At 37.9% G+C, this 13,063-nt stretch overlaps 1 protein-coding gene across 4 annotated transcripts in view; it reads left to right on the forward strand.

The window, feature by feature from the left end:
• Window positions 1-529: 529 nt before the first annotated feature.
• Window positions 530-13,063, forward strand: part of zdhhc13 (zDHHC palmitoyltransferase 13) — a 191,333-nt gene continuing 178,799 nt past the window's right edge. The window contains exon 1 of one of the 4 annotated variants that reach the window (XM_073859806.1): window positions 530-672. In XM_073859806.1, coding sequence (XP_073715907.1) covers window positions 625-672 — 48 coding nt within the window. In that variant the 5' untranslated portion in view covers window positions 530-624. The remainder of the gene's footprint in view (window positions 673-13,063) is intronic. The other 3 variants (XM_073859808.1, XM_073859805.1, XM_073859807.1) reach the window with 3 other exon arrangements.

Genomic DNA, 13,063 nt, shown 5'->3' on the forward strand with positions numbered 1-13,063 from the left:
CCTGGCTTATTCTGTAATCTAGTTTTATGAAACAGCCCTCTGGGCCTTTTCTGTTATCCTGGCTTTCTTAATTCTACTTTTGTGCAATACCCCCCAGATTCTATTGGGGTAGGGGCGTGTTTGTTTAGGTGATTTCAAATATCAACATTGGCTTTCAAACATCATGGACTCCGCCTTTAAGTAACTCAAACTTTTGACAGAAATCTTATTCAAAAGCTTTTACAGACTTAACTGGACCATCATGTTTAACTGCTACGTGGAACACAGTGCTTGAGATAAAACGATGCTAAGATAACACATTTCTCAAATACTTTAGCGTAAACGCGCAATTGCATGACAGATAAGGTTGCTAGAGCTACGACATCGAAACAAACCGACCAATCAGAGCGCTAAATTCGTCACTCGTTTCCAGGATGTGTTATTGACTGCGCAGACCGATTAACTTATGACATCAAACTACCGCGAGAACATACATAGCTGTCAGGTCTAGAATTGCTCTCGCGGAACTTTGATGTCAAATTCTGATTGGCTTGCGCAGCGCCGCGTGAAGTCAAACACCTAAAAATACGCTGAACTCACATCCGGGTTCTTATGGCTCACAGTAAATGATTTTCACGATCATTTATGCTTGAGCTTGCCTTGATGAAAATGGACTGGAAAGAAGGTGATGATGTAAGTGAAAAAAATCATTTTGCTTGATCGTTACACGGATTTAAAACGCTGGACGGACCTGTAAAGTTAACTTGTAGCCATTGGAAAGATATGTAAAGCTATTTTAGCCATCGATGCTAACTCGTCACCTTGTGTGCGTTTAAGTGCTGGCTTGTGTGGGGCGTAGTGTTAATTAGGGGACAGGTAAGAGTTTGGTATGTTTTTTTCATGTATTTTATTTCGATCAACCATATCACATATGCAGAATACTCGGAAGATCCAATTAATTATTGAGTCCGGACACAATCCATATAATGGGGATTTGCTGACCGGTAGACCTGTTGTTAGCTTGAATGGCAATGCGAATTGAATATGGATGAGCTGTGTCCCAAATTACATACACTGTGCACTTAATCTATGCACTATGTACGGGGTGCACATAACTTTTTTGTCCTGGTTCTCAAAGGAGCACCTGGAGATGTTGCTTGGTACTCACACTATTATAGCACAGACATCCTACATGCTGTCATCATCACTTATCCCCTGACCATTCTCTTCGACACATCTCTTTGGTTTAAACATGGTAGGCGATGATGTGCATAAAATAAAAAGGCCTGGATATTGCTTTAAAGTCCTTTGTTAACATTGTTAAAGACAAGTAATGGTCAGTATTAATAATAATAATCAAATTATGAGCAAAAGCACAAATAAATACAATAGAACAAACATACAAATTAAAAAACAGTGCTGTTCATGTTTTTAGGTTGGTCTGTAGTTTTCAGGTAGAGAACAGAAACGAAATAAAGTAATACAGATAATACTGCCTAGTCTTTACAGTGTAAACCAGATTAATCCTTATTAAAGTTACAAAAGTTATTCAGGACATTTAAATTACGATTTTTTTGTCTGTGGTTTGATTAAAGAGCACCTATTTTCCGATTCACGTTTTTACATTTTCTTTGGCGTGTGTGTGTGTGTGTGTGTGTGTGTGTGTGTGTGTGTGTGTGTGTGTGTGTGTGTGTGTGTGTGTGTGTGTGTGTATTAGTATGTTAATGATATGCAAAAGATACCCCAAAGCAGAGGTGGAAAGAGTAATAAAATATTGTACTCAAGTAAAAGTAAAGTTACTTTAATTAGAGCCCGACCGATATGCGTTTTTTTGGGCCGATGCCGATACAGATATTAGGGAGTAAAAAAAGACTGATAACGATATATCGGCCGATATCTTTATTATAGTTCAGTACACATATACTGCAGTATATTATACTACAGTACTGTACATAGAATACACTATATACTTTAACATAATATACTGTATATGAATAAATACAATGCAATGCAATGATCACTCACAAATGTGGTGATCCAACACTTATATTGATGTGATAAAGATATGTACTATAGGCAAGAAGTTAACAATAAACTTTATTATCCAAAATGAGTCGGATATCAGTGCACTAAACAGTAAACTTGACTTATTATTAGGGATGCAGCGATTAACCGGTTTCACTATTAACAGCGCTTTAAAATGTCACGGTTAAGTAACCGTAAAGCCTCCGCTACACCGCGTGTTTTTGTTTCACGCACGCACACATAAACCAGATCCACGAACCACCAAGAGGCGCGTGCGGTGTGCGACATGCTCGTTAGCGCACTGTATGAAAGCTCTGCGTTCAAAAGAATATATGTGCGCGTGACACGTCTCTTGGTTATTCGTGCATCTGGTGTGCGTGTGTGTGTGTGTGTGTGTGTGTGTGTGCGTGCGTGCGTGCCTGCACGGGTGCGTGAAAGAGCCACACTCCAATCGGTCTGTGCAGCATTAAAAACCTCCTCCTCGCGGATCAAATCCGGGCGGGGCTCCTGGTGGTCTGACTGCATTTAATAACGTTGAATTATTTTAACGCGTTAATGATTTATGAATTAATAGCATGAGTTAACACGTTAATGCTGCCAGTTCAAAATGACTCGCAGTACCCAGTCCAGGATGACCCTGTGTTATTATTCGTTTTGAGAGGCTCGTATCATTTTTACTAATACTTCAAACAAATCAAAATAATATACATTTATTTAGTCCAAATATAAAATTACATTTATTCAAAAAATCATTAAAATGAATAGCCTACAGGTTTCAAAAGGCACCTATACTGTTTAAGTCAAAACCTGCTAGGTTATTATTATTATCATTTGTCCAAGAATTGTAGAAAAAATACACAGACTGAAAGTACAAAGGAATTTAGCAATTGTTAAAAGATTTATTCATGTGATTTTTTTTTTACATTAATGTTGTAAAATAAATGAGTCCATAATAACTGTAATAACCGTACAACCGTGATTATTTATCAGACTATAACCGTACCATCAAAATCTATAATCGTTGCATCCCTACTTATTATAAATAACTTTAAAACACAAAGAGAACAAAATACATAAAACTTGCATCGGTAACACTTTATTATAATGTTCATTAGTTAACATTAGTTAACTACATTAGTTAACATGAACTAATGATGAACTGCACTTGTGCAGCATTTATTAATCTTTATTAATGTTAATTTCAACAATTACTAATACTTTATTAAAATTTGGTTAACGTTAGTTAATGCACCGTGAACTAACATGAACAAACAATGAACAGCTTTATTTCTATTAACTAACATTAACAAAAATGAATAAATACTGTAACAAATGTATTGCTGATGGTTTGTTCATGTTAGTTAATACATTAACTAATGTTAAATCATGAACATTATAATAAAGTGTTACCCTTGCATCATTTGCAGTTTTGACAAGAATAACGTTATAAACTTATGAAGTCATTGATTATTAGCTTTACAGTAAGTTGTGTACTTCACAAATTTGTTAGCCACTCACCGTTACGAAGACAATGCTTGACGGAGCACATACTAATGTACACTATGTTTAATGTTGTGCACGTTTTTATAACACAAACCCAGGGTTCTGTGCAAACTTTAGACTTTTATAAAACTAAAGCGTCTTCGCTCCGCCTTTTTTATTTAGCAAGGGTGTAGAGTTGCGCGAGCTTATTGAATCAGTTGCTCTGAAATTAGCCTGTTAACTAACAACACAAGCAGCAGTAATCTCATATAGTGATATATAAGTGCACGGCTGCGCGTAGTTTAAACGTGTCATTTCTCCGTCTCGCGTCATTTCTCCCGCTTGCGTTTTAACTCGCAAGTCGACAAAGAGACGGATGAAAAACACCAAATGTAAACGGGAATGCGTCTCTCTTGTCAATTTATAATCCAATCGACCAAAGCGCGTCTTAATACCAGGTGTAACAATGTTGTGAAGAAGACACTGCGTGACTGCTTCAATGCCACCTGAACTGAGAGACTGACTGAAGTGAAGGGGGTGGGGGATTGGCTGGTGTCACTACAGTGAGTGACCTGGGTCACCATTAGCAACCAGTAGGGCGCACTCTGCTGGACAAACAAGTACTTACATCTTTCAAATGCATTTAATGTGTTCTGTAACAAACGTTCATATCGGCGGTTAATGTACTGCTGGTAACATACATTATTTTATTAAACTATATATCTAGTTTAAATGAGCATATAATGAGTGCCATGGCTATGTAATTTTATCCTTTACACATTTATTGTCTTCTAGCTTCCCTGACCTGGGTAGCCTACCTGATGTCTAAGACCATGATTCTTCTTTCTCTCTCTCTCTCTCTCTCTCTCTCTCTCTCTCTCTCTCTCTCTCTCTCTCTCTCTCTCTCTCTCTCTCTCTCTCTCTCTCTCTCTCTCTGCAATGTCTAATGTGACCTGCGCATTCTCAAGGACGTTCTGAAGTTGTGTTTGACTTGACGCGAAGCTGCTAGACCTCGGAAGATAATGCGCATGGTATTAAAAACGCGTCGTGCAAATAGCGTTAAAAACCCGGTCGGCAATTTCGTACTTGAGAACATGAGTCCTACCTTTCATATGAAAGAAACAATCGCTTCGCGTCAGTGGAAAGCGGCCGCTTTAATATTACCAGGATGTTAATTGTCTGCATTAGCGCGCCCCTGTCTCGTCCGTCTCCATGGTTCTTTTTGCACGTTCCCCCGCCCATCAATCATCCGTGACGCGTCTTTATCACCTTGCTTTTTTATTTTTTTTTACTCAGTAACAGATATGATTTAAAATGTAGCGAAGTAAAATACTTTAAACAAAACATACTTAAGTAAAAGTAATAGTACAGATTTTAAAAACTACTCAAAAAAGTAAAAGTACACAAAAAAACTACTTAATTACAGTAACGTTAGTAAATGTAATTCGTACTTTCCACCTCTGCCCCAAAGTAAACAGTGACACAAGTTATCGTTAGGGCCATACAGAATCTGCAGACTTTTTTGCTTTTTTGTGATTTTTTGGGGGAAAAATCTGCGGAAAGATTTTAAATGTTTTTAGAAGATATTAGAGAATTTAAGCTTTAAATATTACAAAATTACATCTAAAATAATTACTTTTTAAAAGCTTGCAATGAAAATGAATACACCAAACTAGGGCTGGACAATAATTCAATATCATGTCGTTTTTTCAATAATGGTAATATGGCATCTAAACACATTTCCGATATTTCGATATACATTACAGCATCCCGTGGCCGTTCACATTTTTTTTTACAGCAAACCGTAAAAAACTCACTCAAATAACAAATATTGCTTCCAAAATAATAGGTCTGCCAACTCAAAACCTACAAGAACTTAATACCAAAGCCATCACACGTATCGCTTATGCAATATCCCAGGACAATACCCACCCACTCAGCAGGTATTTCTCACTTCTACCCTCTGGCAGGAGGTTTAGAAGCATGAGGTGCAATAAAGCACGTTTCAGCAGAAGCCTAATTCCATTAGCCATACAAACAATTAATAAGACACATAGATAAATCATCTTCATCTGTATGCTGTGAAATGCCGCCTGAAAGGATGTCCCCCCCTCGCCCCCCCTACATAAACCTTAAAATTATATATGTCTATGTTTTTTAAATGTATATTTGTGCTATATGTGCTGTGGACATGTATGCTTTATGTGACAAAAAAAGCGCTTGTTATGGAAATGTGAAAAAGAATTTCCCTAAGGGGACAATAAAATATATACTACATACATGTCACGTCTAAAAACACGTGTTAAGCGCCGGTCAACGCGCTTCTTCCTTCAGAGCAAGTGGCGTCTTTCACAGCTAAACAACCATGAGCTGCGCATTCCGGAAAACGTAATGCCTGATCGGATTTAAATCGCTCATCTGTCCCTTGCGTCAAATCATTAGTGCTGTGTTGAAAAAGATTATATTTTCATGTAATGAAATCATTTAGTTTCATTAGAGACAGCAAACATTAAGAACTGAATGTGTCTGCTGCCTGAATTCAGCGGAGCTAAACGTGCGTAACATCACAGAGCAGCATGTGTCAGATTTCATTTATTTCTGTCAGAGTGCGAGGCAGGCTGACTTACCAGACGATGGCAGAAGCCGCGTGCTTACTCGTTTTTGTTATATTATACATATATGATGTTTAATATAAGTGAGATCGTTTTGTTGTTGTGTTTATCATCAAGAAAAACAATAAACCCATCATTCAAGCAGCGTTTTATGGAGAAGTAGCCGGTTGCTCTGCTTGGGGCTTACCTGCGCACATAATCATCAGTAATAGAGTCGACCACTTTATTAACCAGGATGCTACAGTAAGAGCTTGCCTCGTCAATCTGGTGGACGGCTTTACAGGATTCTTTGTTTGTGGGTCATCAAGGTGTATCATTTCTCTGACTTTGATATTGTGCGCGTTGAAACTGTGCCCATCTCGGACTGAGGACTGATTAGGGTTTAAAACGGTTTAGCTCAATGTGCGTAAACCAGACGGCTCGGATGAAGAAAAAGGAAAGTGTCAATTTTATTAATTCTGAAAGGACTTGTGCTTGTGATTGACACTTTTTTTAATTTAATTTACATTCTGTCTTATTTATCACATTCACTTGCTGCATATTAGATGTGAACATTGTTATATTAATTAATCTTTATTGTCCTGAGAGGTTTATGCAAAAGGGTAGATGTCTAAGTAAGACGCAGGACAGGTGATTTAAATGAGCAAAATGATGATCATCTTAAAACTCAAAGTGAAGGTTTACGTCGTTTAAAACGCAATCCCATACCCACTGAAATTTTTTTATACTACCAACGGGAAGAATTGCAGAAAAAGGAGAAAAAGATTACTCTCTTGTATGATAAGTGGAAAATTGAAGCCCGTAGAGCTCGCGAATGGCTTAAAACTGACATTACAGTGATAATTGATGATTTGGAGGCAGCAAGAACAAAAGTTCTGAATGTTTATGATGAAATTAGGCAGCGTGTATTACCTACCACCGAAATGCGTCTGAAAATTGATGCATGCAAAGCAGTTACAGCGGATGTTATTAAAATCATTCATGAAAGGATTTCGGGGATAGATGGAGATTTTGATGCTGGAAGAGAAAGGGAGCATCATCAAACATTGTTAAGTCATCTTCAGATTTTAGCCAGATTAGAGAAAAGTGTGATACCCCTCAAGTAAACATTAAAAGGATGCAAGGTATGTCTCAGAATGTGACTCAAGCAGATTTAAATGTTATGACGTCTCAATAAGTGTCATGAATGCCTGTTTCCGCTTCAATCCTTCAAGACAGTCTAGCTATGAGCCGATTACCATTGCCTGAGCCTTCAGTTTTCACAGGAGATCCTATTCGCTTTATTGAATGCAAATCATCATTCACTGTTCTTATTGAAAGAAAATGCATCTTGTCTGCTGAAAAGTTGTTCTATCTCAAGAAGTACGTGAGCGACTCTGTCAGTAAGGCTTTGAGGGTATATTTTTTTAGAACCGATGATGATGCTTATTCTGATGCCTGGGATAAATTGAATTGTCGTTATGGTCAACCATTTACCATTCAGAAGGCTTTCAGAGAGAAATTAGCTAATTGGCCTAAAATTCAGGTAAAGGATGCAACAGGTCTTCGAAACTTTTCCGACTTCCTTAGTGCATGTGAAAATGCTATGCCTCATGTTGATGGCCTTCAGATTTTAAATGATTACCAAGAGAATCAAAAACTTTTTCAGAAATTGCCTGACTGGGCAGTAGGGCTGTCAACGAATATTATAAATTCGAATATATATTCGAATAGTTAAAAAAAACGAATTTCGAATTTTAAAAGTTAATATTTGAATAAATTATTATTTTTTTAAAGCCCGCTGTAGTAGATCACTACGGATCGGATCCACTCCGGGTTTTCTGACTGTATCACGTTAAGCTGAGGTAAAACTTTATTTCAGCTAGCATGGACAAACTCCGATGTTTTGAAGATCGATAAAGGTGTAAAAGACGATTGACTTGGCTTAGCGAAATGATGAAGATTGGCAAGCCTTTCAGTTCGTAGGCTAAGAAAACCAAACAGGTAATTGCGTGTCTTTGCACAATATGACTAACGTAAGGGGTCCTGTATTTTGGGGGAAATGATTTCTCACGTTACTGATCATCCGCGACACGCTTTTTAATGCTATGCTGATATAGCCAGTGGCTGGTACAACGGGTTTGTTTAACTCGTGGGTAAACTTCATGTGGCGCCACAACAACCAAAGGGCAGATGACATCCAAATCCCTTGAGAGCGATTGACGAGGAATCATAAAGCCCGGAATACACTGCACGATTTTTGTCCTCTTATAAGATCATTACCTTATCACACTGTGCGACATGTATCGTTTAAACTCGGGTACGAGAGGCATGTAGACTGTACGATGATGACACGGAAGCTTTGGCGGCTGCGTCACACGTTGCGCAACGTCACCAGCATGCGCTTGTGGTAAACAAATACCGGCGCGCAGGTCGTAGCAGCAAACACACTGTGCGGTGATCATGCCGAATTTTGACGCTGCCAGAAAACTATCGTAGGATATCTTTGGACACAAGACCGGGAAAACGGCCATCTTTGAACCTCTCTCACCGTACGACATAGGACCACCGATGGAGAGCCACGATCACAGAAATCGCGACGATTGTTTCACGATGGCAATCTTTCGTCTGGGACAGCCAATTATCGTGCAGTGTATCCCGGGCTTAAGAGGAGACTGCTTCCAAAATGCTTTCGCGGGACTTTGATGTCATCCACCTGTCGGTTCTTGCAGTTGCATTTGCGTGTGGTCACAAAAACGTAACATTTGTACATATATTTAAGCACAGCAGTTTAAAAACAAGTTATTTTAAGCCATTCAAACACAAACAACAGTGCGTCCTCTGTTTCTGTGTCAGAGGAGCACGCTAGCCGCGCATTCGTTTCTCATTAAGCTTGTGTTGTACGTATTTTTGCCGGTTTATTGGCCTTAAATAACACGTATGCCTCAAAAATCCCGTCTTTGCAAATATCCTCATATAAACACGACCATTTAGGTCTTAGGAGAAAGTAAACAGCAGAAACATTGCGCATAAACTAGCACATCAGCGCTGCCTCTATTGTAACATAATATTTTGTTGATAAAGGTACAGTCATTCAATTAACAACTGTCACTATGGTTACAGACATCCTGTGCGAATTCTACACGAGTTTGACTCGAGTTACTCGTTCAGGGTTTACATTCATACATAACGTTACTGTATTAGAGCTGTGACTGTAAGCTGTTGTGTGAACAGAACAGACCCTTGATTATTTGTTTATGTGTACTGAATAATATGATATGAAAAAGTTGTATTTGTTCACATTAGTAAATGCATTATATAACATAAACAAACAATGAAAAATATAGAGTATATAAGCATTTATTAATTCTTGTTTATGTCATTACAGTAATTGACGATGGTTCATGGTCCATTCACTAATGTTAACGGTTTCAACTTTGATAAAAAAATTATTAGTAAATGCTAAAATAAATGCATTTACAATTAATAAATAATTAATAAAAGATTCATTAAAGGTGGTGATATTCATGTTTTCTTTTTATACAGTATAGTGAGTTATTTAGTTTCGTCTTAATCTGAAATGCCCTGCAAACTACACCTATATGCCAAATGAGACTTCAATATTTATGGCAAAAAAAATCTCCCCTTAAAATGCTATTGGTCTCGCCTACATAAAGTGTTAGGTAAAGAAATATGACTTGGCCTGAAAAAATATTTGTCAGAAGAATTTTTTTCACTTTAATTCTTTTTTGTATGTTATATATGTCAAAATCTGTGTAAATAATAGAAAGGTTGCTGATTAACACTTGCAATTCAGTGTTGTGATGGTTTTAAAAAATATTCTGAAGTTAGTAAAAAAGGTAGTAAAAAGTAGTAAATTTAATTTAAGGATTTCTGTATAAACTCTGGAGAGATGTGTGATTGGTAATGTACACGGCTTGTAGCTATGTTTTTGTGTTAAGAAATGAGGCATAAGAAAAAAATGTGTTTGGTTCCGGTTTCCGACCGACCCTGCCAATTTATGTGCGACCCAAATTTATTTTATGAGCTTGGGGGAGAAATAATACACATTAAATAAATACACAAAAACTTTGAGGCGAACTATAATTTACCTTTTAGTACAGCACCGTTTTTGTAAAGCACGCGATGCAATGTCCTCTACCAATGCTAAAAACAAGGCAGCTATACGGTCGTTAACACAATCGTTCACACATCGTTGTCGTCACTTACAAAAGCACTGGTAACTTTTAGTGTGCATTCGAGATGCTTTTTCGTGCACAGCAACGTAATCTTTTGCGCCCGCCGAAAGTTGTAACTTACAGACCAAAAAAGACGAGCTGAACAACGATATGCAAGTGGGCTTTTCTCTTCCAGAGAGGACAAACCAAGGCTCATTTTTGCGGTCAGAAAGTGAATTATAATATTTGAATTTATGGTATTATGACCAGGGCATGACATTAACACCCGCCAAATGCGGGTAGATTTCGGCCGTGGCGGGTAAGACAGCCAATCCCACTAGCCACTTTGCCAGGTTGAATATAATTTTTTAATTGTAGTTTTCTTAAAAGTTATGCGAAATGATAAACAATACGCAATGCGACAACTTCCATGAGCACTCTGCACCCAGCGCAACGCAAAGAGACCGTTTGTTGAGAGACGCGCACGCGATCAGCGGGGCGTTGCGGACCAAAGCGTCACCTTCCAGAGAGCGCGCAAGAGCTGATGGATTTGCGAATGCACAAGAGGACGCAGTCTGAGCGCATACACACTTCGGGAAAGATAAAACAATTGCATGGAAGTGATTGATTAGATATAAATTGCGTGCAAACTCTCAGGGCAAGATCGAAGAGATATTCAGCGCATACCTGAATGCACACGAAATCAAAGAAAACCCGCCAGCTGAGAGGTTTGCGCATCATTTTAATGTTACAATAATGCCTTCTCAACATTTGTCATTAAAAAGTCTTAAATCACTTTTATCAGTAACCATGATCAAGCTTATAAAATACAAATGCATAAACTAGCTGACAGTAAAATTAATGTACATTTCTTGACAGTATTTACTGCTGTTGTTAATAAATATTTAAAGTGGTTGTCGATGGTTTTTGTGTTTATCTTTTCAGTTTAGAATTAGTGTTTCTTATACACCCCTGCTCTACTTTTAATATATTCATTCAAAGTTAATCTATTTATGCCTTACTAGCATGTTTTTCATGCACCTAAATATATGATATGATCTATACTGATATACCAGCTATATACCAGCTAATAAATGTTGTCTTAATTTGGGTAGTCAGACTGCATTTGAAATTCAGTCTGCATCTAATTTAGCAAGTAAATTTGCTCGAATTAAAGTCATTTTAGGATGCCAAAGTCAAGTTTAATCATATAAAATAGATTTTACCAGCAACAAAAATGTGGCCAGTGAAAATGCTGAGTGGCTAGTAACTTTGAAAAACTAGCCACTTTGGCTGGTGAGCAAAAAAGTTAATGTCAAATCCTGATTATGACAAAAGAGATAATCCGTGAAGACGTGCTGCCCTGCGTGAGACAAACACGCAATATAGCCAAAGTCACCTCATATATCCGCTATTCAATTTAAAAATGTAACAATTTCCTACCTATCCCTTGCTGCCACTGAAAAAAAATAAAAATAAAATAAAATAAAATCCCTACCGACCCATCACCTAAACTGACAACCAACCAGAACCAAACTTATTTTTTTTTATGCCTGATAGAAATGGGGACCAGATGTCTTCAAAGGCTGATATCTGCTTCCATCTGCGTGCATTATATTTCTCTATTGAAATGTGTTCAGAAATTAAATTTATCCAATGATTGATGTTGCAAGATTTCTTTGATTTCCAGTTTTGGAGAACTACTTTCTTAGCGACAGCTTGAGAGACGAGCAACGGATTCCTGTATTTTTTGGGGGATATGGATTTCAGAAATGTCGCCAATGAGACAGGGTGTTGGAGATAATGGGATTCTGTGACTCAGGACGGTGGATAATGTCTCAGTGACTGTAACCCAAAATGATTGAACTGGTTGGCATTGCCACATGGCGTGTAAATAGTCATCTATCCTACCTAAAGTGCATTGTGAACAAGTATTGGTGTTGTGTAGGCCCATTTTAAACATTTTACTTTGGGTGATTGATGTGAGTTCTGTGAATGACTTTATATTGTATAAGCTGCAGGTTTGTGTCATGAAAAAATGTGTTCCTACAGATTTGTTCCCAGTACTCAGGGTTGGAAGAGAAGGCCAAGTCAGCTTCCCATTTGGTTGTTGGGAGTGTTATTGTTGTGTTTTGGTGGGAAATCAGTGTGTATAGTTGGGAGGTTAATTTTTTGAAGGTATTAATTTTCATAAGTTCTTCTATAAGTTGAGATGGTTGTAATGTGTTGTTGATAAGTCTGGTTTTGTATTTAATTCTAAGTCTAAGTTGTTGATATTGAAGAAATTGTTCTTTCCCAACCCCATATTTCTGTGTGAGTGTGTCAAATGACATGAAGTGGTGGTTCTCAAATACATGGTGAAGATGTGTGATTCCTTTTTGTGCCCATGTCAGGAAAAAAGAGGTTTATTTTGAATCTTGAATTCTGGGTTGTGCCAAAGTGGGGTAAACTTATTTAACCTCTTACACTCTGAGGCAGGGGCGTCATGCACCAATTTTTTTAAGGGGGCACAGTGTCAACAGCTCACAGAAATTTGTGCATACACAGACATCAAACGAAATATTATAGAGCATGGGTCTTCAACCGGGGGTCCGCGGCCCCCAGGGGGTCTGTGACGGAACTGCAGGGGGTCCACCAAATGATGTTTAACTACAAGCAATTTTTTTGTAAAAAATGTAAAATACATGTAGGCTACAAAACGTTACATGTCCCCTTAAAGTTGTGCACGTGCGTGGCCGCATAGGTTTGAAGGCGCGCGTTCAGTTTAGCCAGCGGACCAAAATAAAATATCTGGATTATAAATGTCCA

The sequence above is a fragment of the Misgurnus anguillicaudatus genome, chromosome 21, assembly GCF_027580225.2.
Source record: "Misgurnus anguillicaudatus chromosome 21, ASM2758022v2, whole genome shotgun sequence".
In the NCBI taxonomy this organism is placed as follows: Eukaryota; Metazoa; Chordata; class Actinopteri; order Cypriniformes; family Cobitidae; genus Misgurnus; species Misgurnus anguillicaudatus.